The sequence below is a fragment of the Rhinichthys klamathensis genome, unplaced genomic scaffold (assembly GCF_029890125.1).
Source record: "Rhinichthys klamathensis goyatoka isolate OS25496 unplaced genomic scaffold, OSU_Roscu_1.1 h1tg000059l_1, whole genome shotgun sequence".
In the NCBI taxonomy this organism is placed as follows: domain Eukaryota; kingdom Metazoa; phylum Chordata; class Actinopteri; order Cypriniformes; family Leuciscidae; genus Rhinichthys; species Rhinichthys klamathensis.
In genome coordinates this window covers 7,154,514-7,171,701 of record NW_026606604.1, presented here as the reverse complement: position 1 = coordinate 7,171,701, position 17,188 = coordinate 7,154,514, and the positions used below count along the sequence as shown (strand labels likewise).

Genomic DNA, 17,188 nt, shown 5'->3' with positions numbered 1-17,188 from the left:
CCCAGTTGAATTCTGAATAGCGCATAACCCCTCTACCACTACACCACACCATTGTTGTTAGCATCGATAGTGCTAAATGGAGATTTGATCAGTTGTTAAGCGGCTTTGGAGAGCATTTACAGACTACATTTACAATTCATAAAACCATTGCAATCCACATAACAGATGTCAGATAAATAGAGCTCATAAATGTATTGAACAAAGCATATTTTGTTGAGAACATTTCAGTGCTAGCATGCCCCGCTGACTGTCAAGTTGATGCTCTGGGTCACTTTCTACCCACAGTGCTCTCTTGCACACAGTTTTAATAAAGCATCTTTGCAGACTGATGCTTCATTGTTTTGACAAGACAGCTTGTTTAGCTGTCTGCTTGGTTAAACCAAGGGTAAAAGCTGCACACGGCTCACAGCTGGTGCTCTTCTCCACACAGGACGCAACACTGTAAAAGTGCCCGAAGCCACTGATTTACAACACCTTTGACTTCCTTATTCTTCTGAATGAGATTTTTTTGTGCTGTCGGAACCATCGCTGTTAAGAGGATGTCAGGACTTGAATCAATTTCAGTGAATAATTTGAAAGCTTCAGCCTTCATCTTGAAACCCTTACTGATGTGAGCACTTGAGCACTCTTACCTTGGACTTTAAAGGAGCCATATAATCCACGTTTCATAGCATTTTATTATAAGTTCAGGTTTCTTGCACTAAATGAGTTGCAATGTGCTGTAGTTTCATTGTCTTTCAGACACGTTGTGTTTGCTACTGTACCTTTAAGACTTCTGCATGTGAAATAGCTCTGTTATGATAAGCCAACCTCTTTGCATTTGGAAACTACCAGCATAGTTCACACTTGCTGCGTCTGAAATTGAATACTTCCCTACTATTTAGCATGCGAAAAACACTACGCCAACAGAGTAGTATGTCCACATGCATGGTATTCTAAAAAGTCCAGGATGACCTACTACTTCAGGTGAGGGCATTGGGGGCCCGCAGCGAGGGGAACAACCGGAACGAGATTTCAACCGAGGGGGTTTGACTTTTTGCTGTTGCAGACAAAAACCCCCCTATCGCGGCCAAATCGGCTTGTTGTGGTCACACTGTAAAAAAAAAAAAGTTGAGATAACTTTTTTAAGTTGTACATAAGGCAACTTATCGCATTTTTTTAAGTTGGCTCAATTCGCCTTTGGCTAAGCCACACCCTAGAATGTAGATTGGCCAATCACAGCGCAGCCAAGAACGAGCTCGCACAGTGGTCCGACACTTTTTCACAGCGCTCCATTGACTTGAACACAGGCGTCTCTTATTTTTGGTCTCAGCAGGCTATTACCGTTGTAGTTTTATCAAAAATATTCTAAACGTTGTGCCTGGGGCATTTGTAACACAGATACACGTTTCCCAGAGAGGTTGGAGGGGGGTGTCCGTTTTTTTCCCTTCCCAAACCGAAGTCAAATCCTGACAAGTGTCGTCTAGCACACGCTGCTAATAAATACAACGTTATACTCGCGTAGTCCGTTTGCTTTGTAATAATGATTATAGAAGTGAATAGAGACCTACCCAGCTTGCATGAACAGTGTTGCTCCTTGATATTGTTAGTCCCAGCCTCCGTCTCGATTAGTAGGATATGCGGTGGTTCATTTTTTGACTGTGACGTGTATGCTTTTGCCTCTATTTGGATGCCTTGTCTCTATTTGGATGCCTTGTTCGTTGCGTTTCACCTGTATGTCGTGAATATAGCCTTCGAACGTATATTGCAGCCCCTTTTGCCTACTTCTATCAGACACTTTATTTGCTGCTTTATAAAAGTTTGATAAAATTTCAGCAGGAAGAGCTGTCACAGCATAAGCCATGTTGATACCAGAGCCCAGATGAAGTTTGTTTGTCGGACGTAGCAACAGTAACTAAGGGGGGCGGGGCTTAGCCAAAGGCGAAATTTTTTTTTTTTTGTGGTCTTGACAATTTTAAAGTTCAAAAGAATACCTGGTACTCATGAACAAAAGTATTTAAGTTGATTTTAACTGGAGCGAATTAGTTGAGTTAACTAAAAAAGTTGAATGCGATAGGTTGCCTTATTTTTTTTAAGTTAACTCAACTTTATCTATTTATTAAACCCCAACCCTAATCTTTAAGTATGAACAGGTCAACAACTTGATCTGACCCTGTTTTAAGCAGTCATTAGCTTTGCAGAAAACAAAATGTCATGCAAAATAAGAACCAGCTCTCAATTCCCATACTCTCACTCTACATAGTATATAACACTCTTTTACTTAATCCATAAATTTTTTATGGTATGTCCCCTTTAAATCTGAATCAGTATCTTCAAAGCCATCTAGCTTTCTGTTTCACACATGGTATTTATTATGGGTGAAATGCTATCCATTCAGTATTAGTCTCAGTACGCCCTTCAGGAGAAGTAGGAAAAGACATCTCTCGAGTTTCCCGCAGAGATCTGACTGTGCAGTAGTAGATGGAAGAGCAGTATCCACCAGGATAGATTTAAAAGCCGTGTTAGGTTGAGCAGGACGGATCCGAGGCAGTAAACAGCACTGAAAGTGTCTAGGCACATCATGTGTTAAATGTTTGTCTTCATTTTACTCTCGCTCTCTTTTCCTCTTCCTCCTGTTTCTATCTAGCTTCCTTCAGACCCTGCAGGACTCCTAAAGACTTCAGGGCAACCGCGAGATGTGCCTTTCTGATAATGTGTTAAAACCAAACAAGTGTAAACAGTCAAATAGATTTGCTCGCTGAACATTTGCTTGTCTTATCTCTGCATAAGTGCGGCCCTAGGCCTCTGGTTAAGTCATCTGTAGAGGGGGAATGGGAACTGAGAGGCGGTGCATGTGTCGCTTTTGATCTGCAAGCTTCTCGCAGATAAGACTTATTAGTTTGTATGCAAGAAAAAGCTTTCCTTAGACTGATGTTTTCTACACATTAAATGCCAGAGGACGAGTCTGATTTCAGGTTGAGGGTTGAGAGTCCTTGCTCTCAGAGGTTATAGTTTTCCATAATAATGTGAGCACTTTGTGTTTCATGAAATCACAGATGCAGCTGCCGCACAAAACATAGAGACTCTTGATGTATTCACTTCCTCTTGTTGCTTAAGATAGAAATTTGGCATTGAAGCAAGACGTCAAACTCTTTTACAAGAGCTTGACAGGCAACACACGGCCACCGACAGATGGCGGGTGATAATATAACTGGTAGAAACGGACAGATTCTTGTGAACGTGCCCAGCGAGAGGGTAAAGGTGCTGATCTGCAGACCATGACGGGACATCCATTAAGATTATAATCAATGTTTTCTGGGTTATTGTGAGAACAAATTGCTGCACTGTTGATGAAAATTTCCTGTGTCTGATGTCACTTAGGCATTTTGCATATACTGGGAAAGGAAATTACAGATCATAACTTTACAAGAGGGTGGCCGCGGGTTCTAAAAATGTCTTAAATAAAGTTTTCCTAATAAAAGGCCTTAAAAAGTATTAAAGTGACTGAAATTCAGATTCGATGGGTCTTAAATATTTCTGGTCACATTACCGCTAAAATTTCTCCAGTCTGACGGACCCAATGTCCGTCAAATAACCAGTGAAGCATTGAATCGCGAGAATGATTCTGATTTTATTACATAAACAGTGATTGATAATGATAATGTATTTATGGTTGAGACTCGCGCTGCCTGTCTCTGTGAGAGATTTTATAGTGAGAAATCAAAACAAATGAGCATAACACCACACATAAAACATGTTGAGTTTTTTATTTATAACATATGATATAGTTAAGTAACATAACATGACGGGAGCTATTTTGCTAAATATTCTCACAATTGCAAATGTAACATTGGTTTTAGTTCAATAAACAAGCAGTTAGATTACTTCAATTACTTAGGTTAAACATTAAATATGACATATACGTTTGTAATATAATGTGTATTTCCATCACAGGTTTGGTCTTAAAACTGTTCATTGTTAGTTCATGTTAACTCCATTCAATTATATTAACAGATACATATTTTGATTTTAATAATTTATTAGTAAATGTTGAAATTAACAGTAACTGAGATTAATAAACGCTTTAAAGTATTCATCATTGTTAGTTAATGTAGTTAACTAATGATAACAAATGGAACCTTATTGTAAAGTGTTACCTTAGTTTTTTAATTAATGTTTTATTAATACTTCAAAAATATACATTGTATTTTTTATTATTGTTTTTAATAATAAATATAAAATGAATAAGGGATCATTTAAATAAATCATTCTTAGTTTTAAATGAATAACTGCTAAGCAAATGTGGGTAGTATCCGATGGTTAGTATTTTATCTTTTAACTGTACGTTTTTTATGCAATAATGAAAAATGACAGTATTGCTAACATAATGCAAAAAATATATATATATTGCAGACTTGCATGCCAAAACTTTCACTAGTAATACTGACTTATATAACATTTCTGCAATATTTTTCACTCAAAAGACCACAAGAACTCAAATCTTTAGTATGATTCAGTGAGTTATGGTTTTTGATAGCTTGCAGTTGCCGTGGAGTTTTGTGGTCAGACGATAAGAATTCTGATAAAGTATCCGTTTGTAAGAGAGCTGTGGTCACGAGTCAACACAGGTGTCAGCTTAATGCAACAGCTTGTGTTTGAGACTCATCTCATTTCACTTTATAAATGAATGTGTTTGGATGTTCGCCAGTGGTTTGCTGTTTGGTAAACTCATTAGTCATGATTCAGAGCAGGTATCACATGAAATAAGAAAGGAGAATTAAATAAATAACTGTGGTTAGTCTTGTTCTCCAATGTGGTTTTGTAGTTATAGTTCTCATATGCCTTCATTTTTAATTGAATTTAGGAATGTTTGACAAAAATATTGAGTCATACTCATTTTTAATCTGGTAAGGTGATTTTTAAAGCTAATTTTTGTGAGATTTAAAAACATTCTCTCGGACAAAGAATGTAGAATTTAGAATAGAATGTAGAATGTTTTTATATAAATACGAATAGGATGTATGAATGTAAGAATATAATATTTGACTTTATAATGGCATAGTTTAAAAATAATTTCAGTTTAAATATATTTTTTATGACTGGCTATGATCATGTAAATGGTCCATTAAAATGGTCACAAACAATAGAATATCTTAAAATAATATTTTTATTTGATTAAGTTCATAAGTAATAATTCATTTGAAATAAATATATAGTTAGAACAGGCTTAAAAAAAGTTAAAAAAAGCACTTCATCAGATGTTGATACAAAATGGTACTTCAAAACCAATATTAACATTAAAGGTAATTTAAATATTAAATATGCCTCTTTAATATAACATATGCCTTTCATTTCTGTCTAGTTTCTCTGCTTGAAGAACATCAGGACATTTTTGCACGCCTGCTCAGAGATATTCGGGATGAAGAAGAGCGAGCTGTTTGAGGCTTTCGATTTGTTTGACGTTCGAGATTTCGGAAAGGTAAGATACAATTTCACTTTCAACTCTTGTTTGAAACACGTAGTTACACAATCATTTTGCGCTCGTCCCACAATGCACTGACATATTTCCTTGTTCTGTTTCCAAGCATCATCAAAGTGACATGATTTTAATTTTTCTTGTGCCACAGTCATCCGTCACAGTTAATGGTGTAGCTTCAGCCTCTGTCACAGATGTGGTAAAGACAGCAGGGTTGTGTTTGATTTTCCTGACATTAGCCTGTGTGATGGCTATGTTTTTTGTGGTGTTGTGTCTCCGAGATTATGTTCCGAGATGCTGAGCTCTTTGTTGGCTATCTGCTGTAATAAATAGTGTCTGCGTGCGTCTCATCCTGCTTCTTATTTAGTCCACTCTTCAGTATGTTAAATTAAAGATCAGTGAATGACGGCAGGGGATGTGGCACGATTGTCTAGAATCTATTAAATCTTTAAAAAATTAGTTTGCATGCTTGTTGGATTGACTGTTTGTGGGCGTAACTGTGTCTAACTGTGCATTAATATTGTGTATTTGTGAGCATCTTGGCCCTGGCAGATGTTTTGCCCTAGGCTTGTTACTGCACTGATCAATATAGTCAAGAGCCCCTAAACCCCAAAGGGTCTCCTAATGCAAACTCAGCGACCTCTCAGTTCTCTCTCACCAGCTGTGAAACGTGAGCAGCAGACATTATGAGTGTTGTGTGATATTGTGAGAGATCATGTAATAATTCTCCTCAGGGAAGTAAACATGTAAACAGCATGCCATCAGCTATATTGTAGCTGGTTTTGATATGGATTTTGTTAAAGGCCCCCTGAAATCAAAATGTACGTTTTTTAGCTTTTAGTATGAATATGTTAGCCTTAAGGTTATGAATAAGCTGGTGTGTTCCAGAACAATGGCAAAATTTGCATTTTGGAGATATAAGCATTCAAAACTTACAGTGTCTCACTTCCGCTAAAATGGATCACGGATTTTTATGACATCACCGCGGACTTCAGCTTCTCATCACATCTTTTGTCCAATCAAATGCTCTCTAGAATCTAAAACGTCCCTCCCCATATGCTATATACCACCTGGCCAAAGCGACCGGTGTTGACATGTCATGGAGCAAAATGGGTTGAAGATGTGTGTTAGGTTGCTCAAACGCTCGAGTTTTATTCGATTTTCCAACTGTACGATGGTTAAGAATGAAATGGCTAGAATTTATTCACACCTCTACTATTGAATCCAACGTATCATCAAGTACGAATTGCAGTCTGTGAGGTAAACTAAACGCTATTGGCTATTTGAAAAGGGGGAGGAGCCATTCAATATGTCTTGCCTTCGCTTTCTGTTTCAGTGGAAATTACGCCAACGCATCATACAAAGCTGCGCGCACTTCAGTGGGCCTTTAAATAAAATGGAAATTGACAAAAAATGCACCATAAAATGCAACCCCTGCTGCGTCCGGACTCATTGCAGAAGGCTAATGGAGTGCCAAAATCGACCATTTGAGTAAACGTCGCTCGTTTGAGGTGTTACACCTCCCCATTTATCCTAGTATGCTTTAGAAATAGATGTGGCTTCAAAGTTAAACTAAATGTTTCCAGCTAGTTAGAGCTAATGTGTCTTTTGGCAAAGAAATATTGTTTGTCTTTGTTGTGCATGCAAGGGGCTCATGTACACTTGACCCTGCTATGCAATGTTTAGACGGTTTGACACCATTTAGTTCACTATCAGACATGTAGTAGAGCTTATGTCATCTGATCTTGTCCACAGCTGCATCCCGTACACGCAAATCTGTTGATTCTCTTATCTCATATTGTCTCTGTGTATGTATTCATAAGCACAGAAGGGGAAAAGTCTTCACACACACACTCTGTAAGACATCACCAATTTTTTCCACATGACTGACAAAACATCTGTCTCATTCTTCTGACACTCGCTATGGGCAAATCTGCCAACCCTTGTTTTATCACAAGTGTAGCACAAATATTTGGAAATGAATTGTGGAATAAAGTAACATAGATACAATAGTTCACTGTAAAATAGCTTCTAAAATTACAGAAATAAAAAGGTTAAAAAATAAATATATTTATTCATTAACATTTTTAATGCATTTATCATGAAATGTTTTTGTAAATATATAAATGTAAATATATTTACATTTTATTATATAAAATATATACTGTATATTATGTATTAAATAAATGAGTAAATACTGTAAGGAAATGGTTTATCACAGTAAGCAAGTTTTATTAAATCTGTATCAAGTTTGCATGAGCAAATTAGAATGTTCACTGCAAATTAAATAGATCTCCACTTAAAATTCTTTCACATTTTTTGGTTTTCTTTTAAATCTAATTTTTTATTTTTCATCTTTGTGCTGTCGGGTTGCCTGGTGTGATGACGTGTTTTCTCACTGACTGATAGATCGTAACGATTGATCTCCAGTAATAAGCTTTTGCGCTGCAGGGCTGTAAGCTTGATCGATGTTTGTCTGTATGTTTACAGCCACAGTGACAGCTCAACTAAATCATTCCATTCATAAACCTCCTCCTTTCTCAAATATCCATCTATCTCATCTATTCATCCACTTATTATCAGAGCAGAAACGTAATCTCTCTTTGCTAAATGGCTAATTAGGACTTATTATTTCAATTATATGAAATGGATTTGTTGCAAGTTAAGTAGCCTAATATTTAGCAGGTGCATTTCATGGAAAGTCCCCCTGGGGCATCATGTGGAAAAATTGACCTTATTTTTGTAATACATGCTATTTTTTATTATTGTGAACAATTCACTAGACCCATCTTTTTTTCTCATTAAATGTTCTATTGCACACAGAAATTCTAATGCAACTAGTGTTTTTTACTATAGTGTTTTATTTAAAAATTTTTTTTTTTTTTTTTTACATTTTCCCATTGATTTTGAATATATATTATATTACCCATATTATATAATAACCCATGGTGACTTTAACTATTTTGCTGCTACCATTTATTTAGCTCAGAAAATTAGAACATTTGTGTGTTTTTTTCATGAAGAAAATCATTTGGAGTCTTAAACAAGCAGCTGTTTTAGGCAGATGTCATCATAACTGAGAACTTTGCTTACAAGCTTTATGTGACATATCCCATGATTATTGAAACATCAGTCATGTGATCCCATCATCAGCACTTCTGTTCTATTCTGAGCCACATTCTGCTGACAAATAAATGGAAATAAGTTCAAATATGACGTATTTGCTTCTGCATTTTCAGTGCACACAGGCTGACTTTGCAAGTTGGAACCAATGAGTACAGATGGGTGAAGTTCTCCTTAATGTCAGTTAGTTCAGTGAACCTTGAGCTGAAGTGGTGAAGTCACAGAATTTCCTGAGGAATTGTGTTGAAATTAGTCAACAGTAAATCTCGTTTGTTCTTGTAAATGTAGTTTCTTAAACTGTCACTGTTGCTGAGTTGAAGATGGATCATATTTAGCACTGTAAATGATCAGATCTGTGTGTTTGTACATATGTTGAATGCTTGTGGGCTTTGGAGGAGATAGAACAAGAACAGAAGACAAGAAAACCCACTCATGCTTTGGAATATAAAAAATGTGGAGAAAGAGAAAAAGTGAGCATCTGTACTGCTATTGGATTTCCATAGTTAAATATATCACTGCCACTAAGTAGAAAAACTATAATCAATATCTGCTCTCACTTTGCCAGCTTGCCTCTCTCTTTATTTGTCTCTGTCTTTACTACTTTTAGTCTCTATATTATGGACATTGAATGAACAAGTAAGCCTATAAATATGCAGACATACTCCTGAGGGTGAAGTGCCCTTCAAGGCTCTTGTTCATGAGCGGATGTGTGGAGCTTATTGAGTATCGAGTGACAAGGTTTTTCAATAATGGATGCAGAGTGGTTGTTGTTGTAGAAAATCATTTGAGGGGGTTCGTGGTGGTCGGTCTGTAAAAACCTAGTGAGCTGCCTACCTAGACAGCATGTTTAGGCTACATAGGCCCATTTTTGATGTGTAGGATGCTCCAAAAATTGTCCTTGCTGTGGAAAAACCTGAGAGAAATGGAGATTATATTACCGGTATATTTCATTCAATGCTGATGAGTATAAAAAAACTTGTTCCATCTAATTAAAATAGACTAATACAGTTTAGAGTAACATATTAGCATCGCAATTATGCTAACAGCAAACTGTATTGGAAATAGGTGTTATTCAAGCCATGTAAACTCCTTACAGAATGTAAGACACATTACGCTGAATGATAGTATCCAGGAATCATGGTTTTGTTGAGTGTTAGAAGCAGTTCAGGCCTGAGGGCTACAATGTCAGGATGTGTCAGAGCTCTTTGAAAGGAACTACAGCACCTGACATCTGCTATTAGTCAAGAGTGTGTGGTGATGTGAAGTGTTAGGCTCTCAGAATGAGAACACACACCACACATATGGAGGCGTGTGTGTCAAGTGCTCTGACTGTCCTCGAGGACGCGCATTGATGATACCCATGCTCTCACTGAACTGAGCAGACGCGAATTCTAGCAGTTTTCTAATTTCTCCAGCTATGTTATTATATTGTATCCCTTATTGAGATCCCATAAGGCATTACTTGTTGTTGTACTTGTAGGCTAGTTGTATACCTGTGTGACGTGTGCACACTTATGTAGGCAGAAGATTTAAATGTCAGGAGTCGAAGATTACATGGAGGGGTTTCATCAGGCTTCTGGCAGAAGCTGATCCCAGGTTGTGTGTCTCTCTCTCTCTGTGTCTGTCTGTCTGTGTTTCTGTCTGCTTGGCTGTCTAACCCCAGTCACAGAGTCACATGCCCTCGAGCAGAGAGCTGTAAACTGCTGGAAAGCATTCACACTTCCTCTTTCCTGACTTGTCGACCTCTTACTACTACGTGGCGTTCCCTGAAGGTTGAGTTGCGAGCTTACTCACGCTTCCTGTGTCGACTCATGGGGCCCCATGACAGAGGGGGATGGGGTGTGTGTTTAGACGAAGTGTGTGTGTAGACACCAAACCCTTGCTGAGACCAAGACCCTTGAACACATCTGAAGTCATTGGGAGAACTGGGCTCTCCAAAAAATTACATTAGGTTACTGTCAGTTTGCAACAGTATTGAAATTGTGAACCCTGTATAGTCTGTCAGTCATGCGGAGCTGCTGCTTTTGTGTTTGAAATTGTACATATTTGAGCTTCAATTACAGCAAAAATTGATTAGAATCAGGGTTATTAGTAAACTAAAACTAAAACCATTAAAAAAAATGATAATTTAAATGAAATAAACATTAAGTGAGCTGGTGTGTGGTGGGCGTTCTGGCGCAATATGGCTGCCGTTGCATCATCCAGGTGGTGCTGCACATTGGTGGTGGTGGAGGAGATTCCCCCTTCAATGTAAAGCGCTTTGAGTACCCAGAAATAAAATAAAATAACAGAAAATAAAACAATAAAATAAGCTTATTTTATTTCAGCTTGTTGCCAAAACAACATTTAAAATTTTAATTTAGTTTAACTTGATGTAATGACAATTAAAATAAAAAATAATTAAAACGTAGACACATGAAAAAAAAAAACGAATAAAAAATGAAAAAAAAAATACTAAAACTTACACTAAAATGAAAATAAAATGTAAAAAAAAAAAAAAAAAAAAAAAAAAAAATTATAATAGTATCTCACTGATACTAAATAACACTGGTTATGAGGCCGTAGGTTTTGGAACAAAGTTTTTATGTATCGTTGTGCCATTTTAAAAGGAACTATCTAAATTATCATACATTTCCTGAAATGTATTGAAAAATCAGAACAACTGCTAAAGCTGCTTGCTTCCTCTTCAATGTTTCTCACTGAGAAGATGAAAGGCAGGTGTGTGTTTTTGGTGTGCATGGTTCCTTGCTGTGGTCAGTGCCATCACAGATGGGGCTTTTTGCAGAGCGCGTTTAACCCTCCCTTCATAACCACTAAGGGTCCTGTGTAAAGAACTGCAAACATCAAACACTCTGTACCACCTTAGTGTCCTATTTACACATCATGTTCAAGCGGCATATCTCTTCTAAGTGGGCTGCAAAGACGGATTTTTTCAGTCTGTAGTGGGCGCTTGGCTCAAAAACACAAAAGCTGAATCGTGCTTGAAGCCGTCATAAGCCGTTTAATCCTTGGAAGCGCGGCATTGCGAGGCTTTATAGTGAAAGGTGTCATTTTTAAAGCCAATTAGAGATATTTCTGTTTGCAGATTTGAGATTTGTTTTGATTCCAGCGCACCCTCAAGCCATCTGTTTGGATCCCAGTCAGCTCCAGCGAAGCTCAAAGCCGTGTGCTTTAGAAAAGATGTCCTCCCAAGGGCTTCAGTAAAACTTTCATGAGGGTCTTAAGCATTCGACTGAAATGCAGCCAGGAACAGATTTTTAGGAACTGTTTTGAGTCCACAGTACATGGATGATAATACATACACGCAATATTTTAGCATAACTTCATCATAAAAATGTCACAGAGGGAACTTCAGCCACACAGTATTGTTTATGTGTTGAGGGGCAGGACATATCCGTAATGTATAAGCATGTGTGTGGATTTGTATAAATTTCATAGCCAGTAATATTTAATAAATACTTGTAAAATATAGTGTAAATTACAAGAAATAGTCAAATCACCTTTCAGTCAAATATTGTTTCTGCAGGTTACATCAGTACGCTAGTAGTTGGCGACAAGTCTTTATGAGTGACTTATTGAATCATTCATTCAACCGATTTGTAAAAAACGGCAATTCATTCAGGATCAAAACTAGTTATAAATGAGTAATTGAATCATTCATTCAACCAATCATTCATGAATGTAAATATTCATTAATATGCTTTGCAATACTTTTGTTTATGGGCTTCTCAGCAAAAATGTATATACAGTATGCGATTATTTGTGTTTGATAATCAGCTCAATATGTTTTTTTTGTTGTTTTTTTACAATTGCATATAAAAACATGCTTATTATTCGAGGCATAGATGTCAGTCAGCGACCGTGGACCAGTAATTCACACTGGCTGAAGAAGTTTAGAACTAATGTTTATTGAAAGCATACAGTAATGTCATCAAAACAGAAGTGAAAACATGACAGATTGTACACTACTGTTATTCCATCTTGTCATCACGATATTCAGTTGAATTCCACTTGCTCTGCATACTTAAATAGGTAATGGCCCTATTTAGTTCCTGAAGGATGATGCCGAGCTGTGTGGGCAGTGTGTGGGTGCGGGAGAAGCTGTGTGGAGATTCATTTGGTTGTGAAACAGAAATGCAGAAAATGCTTTTGATAAGTTATCATTTTCATATTGTGATAGATAAAGATCTTGGGTTCATGAGGTTCCCTATTATATACTGTCTCATATAATATTGTACTGTTTAAATTAGATTTATTCACATTACAAGGAAATTATCATTTTTCATAAAAAGAAAGACAGCAATGAGCTGAGATCATTATGTAGGTCATAATAGCAGCTGTTTCCTCTCGAGTCGGATCCACCTGGCTCAGATCAGTGTTAGCGTTGGGGTTTTCAGCGAAATATTACTCAGGACTAATATGTTGTGAATATATGTTGCCACGTGAGCACCGGTTCTGTCTGTGCAGTGTTGTTTTCACCTCCTAGAACATTGGCGTAGAGTTTAGGATGGACTTGCCAAAAATGGTGATATTGCAAACACAGTTGTTAAAGGCCAGAAAGTAAATTTCATCCTGTTCATGAAGTTTATGTTTCTGTCCTGATCTGCAGATGTTCTATTCTGAACTGTTGGGTATAGTATCAGTATGAAAAAGCAGACAAACAACCGTTTTTATTTCTTCTGTGGTACAAAAAGTAAAAATAAATAAATAATGAATCTCAGAAAGACTGTTAAGATGTTAAAGACTGTTAAGTTCCAAAAATGACAAAAACAAACCAACACATCTGGATAAAAGTAGTCCACATGGTTTGAATGACAAAATCTAAAGATATTATTCACCAATAATCTTCCCCTTCAGTGACCTGATCATTGAGTCAGTAAGAACTCAAATTTGTGAACATATCAGTCAGATTTGTGAATCGTTTGTTCAGTCCAATATCTGAACTGGATCAACTGGTTCAACATATGATAGCTGAATCTGTTTATGGTCTGAAGAGCTATGAAAGAGTTAAGCAAAGGAGTGTTTTTAAATATGCAAATGGAAGTTGTTCATTTTCAGCCATCTCATTCTGGCTGATCATGTCATTCGTCAGGTTAAAACATCTGTAAGTGTATTCTACTTTCACTTGCTTTCATGGCTGTGGTTTTATTTATAAGGCAGTATATCGAACTGTTTCTGAGCTCTGCTTTAATTATAGGGTACATCCATAAAAGCACAGATGAGTAAAATGAATAATTAATCTGCATAAAAATGGAAAAATGGAACTGAATTAAAAATTCATTTCATTGTCATGTTAGATATGACCTTGACAGTCATGGGAGCCATTAAACAGCTTCTGTACCAATGTCAGTCACATGTCCTCTGAGATCTGTGAATGACATTATATTAAGCTCCAGTGATCCATAATCACTGATCTGGAATCTGAATTTGATGTCTGATTGAGGCTCATAATTAAACATTCACTCTTACTGAGTGCAAAATTACAGTACAGCGTTATCATGGAGAATATCATCAACAGGGATTAGACAGAGATGTTACAGCACCATTTTTTTACAATCAAATTGTTGTGAGTTTTGGAGTTTCTTTATCTGTGGCCTGTGTTTTATGTGAAAGACAAAACCGTTATGAAATGCTTTAATACATTAATACTTAAATACAAACACAAAGTACTAAGTTTGAAATATAAAACAATGAAAATCCTTCATTATTTTATGCATGGTTTTATTATGAATCAGAATGCAGTGAGGTATCGGTTTATGGTGTTGGTTATTGAAGTGTGACAGTATTGGACTGGATTATGAAATCAGATACTTGTCCTGTAGCATGGTGAATGTAAAAACCAGCTGCGGTAAATATTGATGAGAAAAAAGCACAGAATATATCATGTTTTATACTCACTCAGATGTCCATGTGTGGATGCTTCTTATGCTTTATAGCTATAAGTTAAAGTTTTGTAATATTTGCATATTATTTGACTGTCTAGTAAATATGAAACCGCTTGTACTTGTGTATCCAGTGTGTGCGTGTACACCTGGCATTGGTATACATGTATAGATCTTGCCAATGACCGTGTATGTGGACTGTTGATGCCATCTATCTGTTTAGTTTATCTGTGTCATGCTCTGTACTTGAGACATTAAAGGACAGCAGATAGATTGAGACAGATAAAGACGAGATGAGACAGACAGGAAACATGCTCATGCAGTTTGATGATAGATGGGAGATGATATGGGTGGCACTTTCCACAAATAGGGTCAAATTTGCGTTTGAAAGTTTTAAACATATAACTTTGTTTTAAATAGATGTTTATTTAATTTTTAAAATAACAGTCACACAAATCAAACTGTATTTAGACATGTCCCGAATAATGTCCTAATATAATAACATAACATTTAGACTTTCTAATGTCGACAATCCACATTTTCTGAAGGTTAAGCGCCTCCTTTCATGGAAAAAGAGGCTGACGTATGTAAGTTTTAATCAGATGGATCTCCCTGGAAGTCCCTGGACCTGGTGCCGGTGATTCTACAGCAGAGACTGCATTTCCTTCATGTGCGTTAATTACAGTTGAAATGTTCTCAAACTTTCAGTCCACTTTGTTTAACTTGCGTCAGCAAATCTGGCATTGTGAGCAAGATTTTCCATTAACTATTTTCCAACAACTATATCAGGGGCGTGCAGTGGTGTTCTGAAATGAGGAGGTTTTTGTTTTTAATAAATCAAATGTAAATTCATGTCCCAGTTGCATAATGTCGTCACATGTTCCTGGTTAAATAAACATTACATCAAAAAAGAGAAACCAAATTCAATTCTAATTTTGTATTTTTACATTCATTATATAAATAATGTTCTGTTTATTAAAACCAAGTATTTTAGTAGGCTATATTTATTAGTAAATGTATATATAAATATATATAAATTAATTAATTACATATATAAAATATAATGCGTGTATAGATAATACAAACAAAAATATATTTGTTATATTATCTTTATATTTATAAGTGATTTTTAATCTATATTATTATGTTATGTTATATATATTATTTAGTTGTTTTCAGACAAATAATGAGCTGGATATACAAAAGTTCTGTAAAAAAATGCCTTATTTTTTTCTCATTTCACTGTTCTTGTGCAATTTTTATGTATTAAATTATGAATAGGAGAAAGGCCACAATGTTATTTTAGAATATGAAACCAGACTCGAGCAGATTCACTGAGCACACTTAAGAGTCATACCGAAATCTTATTGCTGTCACTTCAGTGAATGCATCTACAAACATGCAAACTTTCTTCTCTGCACAATTTTTTTGGAGAAACGGAAATCTTCTTCAGAGACAAGCCTCTCAACATTCATAGAGAGAGAAACATTCCCATTGTTGTTGGAAGGTCATGGATCCACCCAACTCACTTTTGCTGTGTTTACAGGGGGTCTTTGAAGCACGCCACCTGTTAGAGACGGTTTCCACCCTTTCCTCTCCTTCAACCGGTTATGTAAGCCCTTACTACGCAATCAGATCCTGGAAATAAAGGGGCTTTTCTTTCTGTTTTGTAAATCTTTTTCCAGTAGTCTTTAACTCTCAATGCACCTTCCCTTTTCTAAATGCATCATGTCATGCACTTAATTTTCCCTAGAACACTTAGAAAGGTTGTAATTTTGTGTCATGTATAAAAAGCTCTGTGCTATTTTTGCAATGACGAGACATGGCCTGATGCTCTGTAACCTCTTGAAAGTGAAAGTAGCCTTTGCTTAGTTTGCACCAGCTCCATTTTTGGTCTTCCTATTCTGTGCTGTGCCGGTTTTTACGAGAGACATCCCTGTACAGAATGAACACAAGTTGCACCTTTGAGATTTTCTCCATTTGTCTGAGCCGTAGTGTACAGCTCCTCGCCTGAACAGGAAGCCAGACAAACCATTCATCTCTTTTAACTGTATTATAATTTCCTGTGTCTGCATGTTTCAGCGCTGATGTGTCTAAAGCACAAAACACTACATTTACAGCATGTTTATTACCAAACTAGGTGGAACTAACTGTGACAGGCCTGAATGCAAATCATGTGATTTCCGTTTTGAAGTGTTACAATATAGCGAGGTGCTGATATGAGGGTGGGAGGGTGGAAATCCCAGCTGAGATTTCCCAAACGCAGCGTATGGTGTAACCAACAGATAGACAGGCAGCTTCATACTCCGCCAACGTGTACTTTTGGGTTAGTGAGGTTACAGAAAATCAGTTTCTTTTTGAAGAAAAACACATTTATCATTTAATTGCTCCAATCCTGTACGATTTTTACCCACGTAAACACAAAAAGAAATGTTCGACAGGATGTTCGTGCTGCAATGAATGACGAGGGGCTGTCAGTCATTCACCAAAAATAACAAGAAATCACCATTAAAAACCATAAAAGTACAGTCCATATGACTTAAAAGCTATTGCATGATTTCAGAAGACTTATAATATAGACTTATGGACTTTTATGGTACTTTTTGTCTTTTTTTTTAGCTTGAAAGTTTGGTCACCAACTCACCATTCCCTTTCATTCTAAACAAAAGGAACAGTTTCTGCTTTCTGTTGAACTTCTCCTTTCGTGTTCCACCGAAGAAAGAAAATC

At 36.6% G+C, this 17,188-nt stretch overlaps 1 protein-coding gene across 2 annotated transcripts in view; it reads left to right on the top strand.

Moving 5' to 3' along the window:
- The window catches only part of LOC130084048 (guanine nucleotide exchange factor VAV3), a 71,157-nt gene that overhangs the window by 15,169 nt on the left and 38,800 nt on the right, over positions 1-17,188 (top strand). For both annotated transcript variants that reach the window (XM_056249205.1, XM_056249206.1), the window contains exon 2: positions 5,342-5,458. In XM_056249205.1, the coding sequence (XP_056105180.1) occupies positions 5,342-5,458 (117 nt within the window). The remainder of the gene's footprint in view (positions 1-5,341; positions 5,459-17,188) is intronic.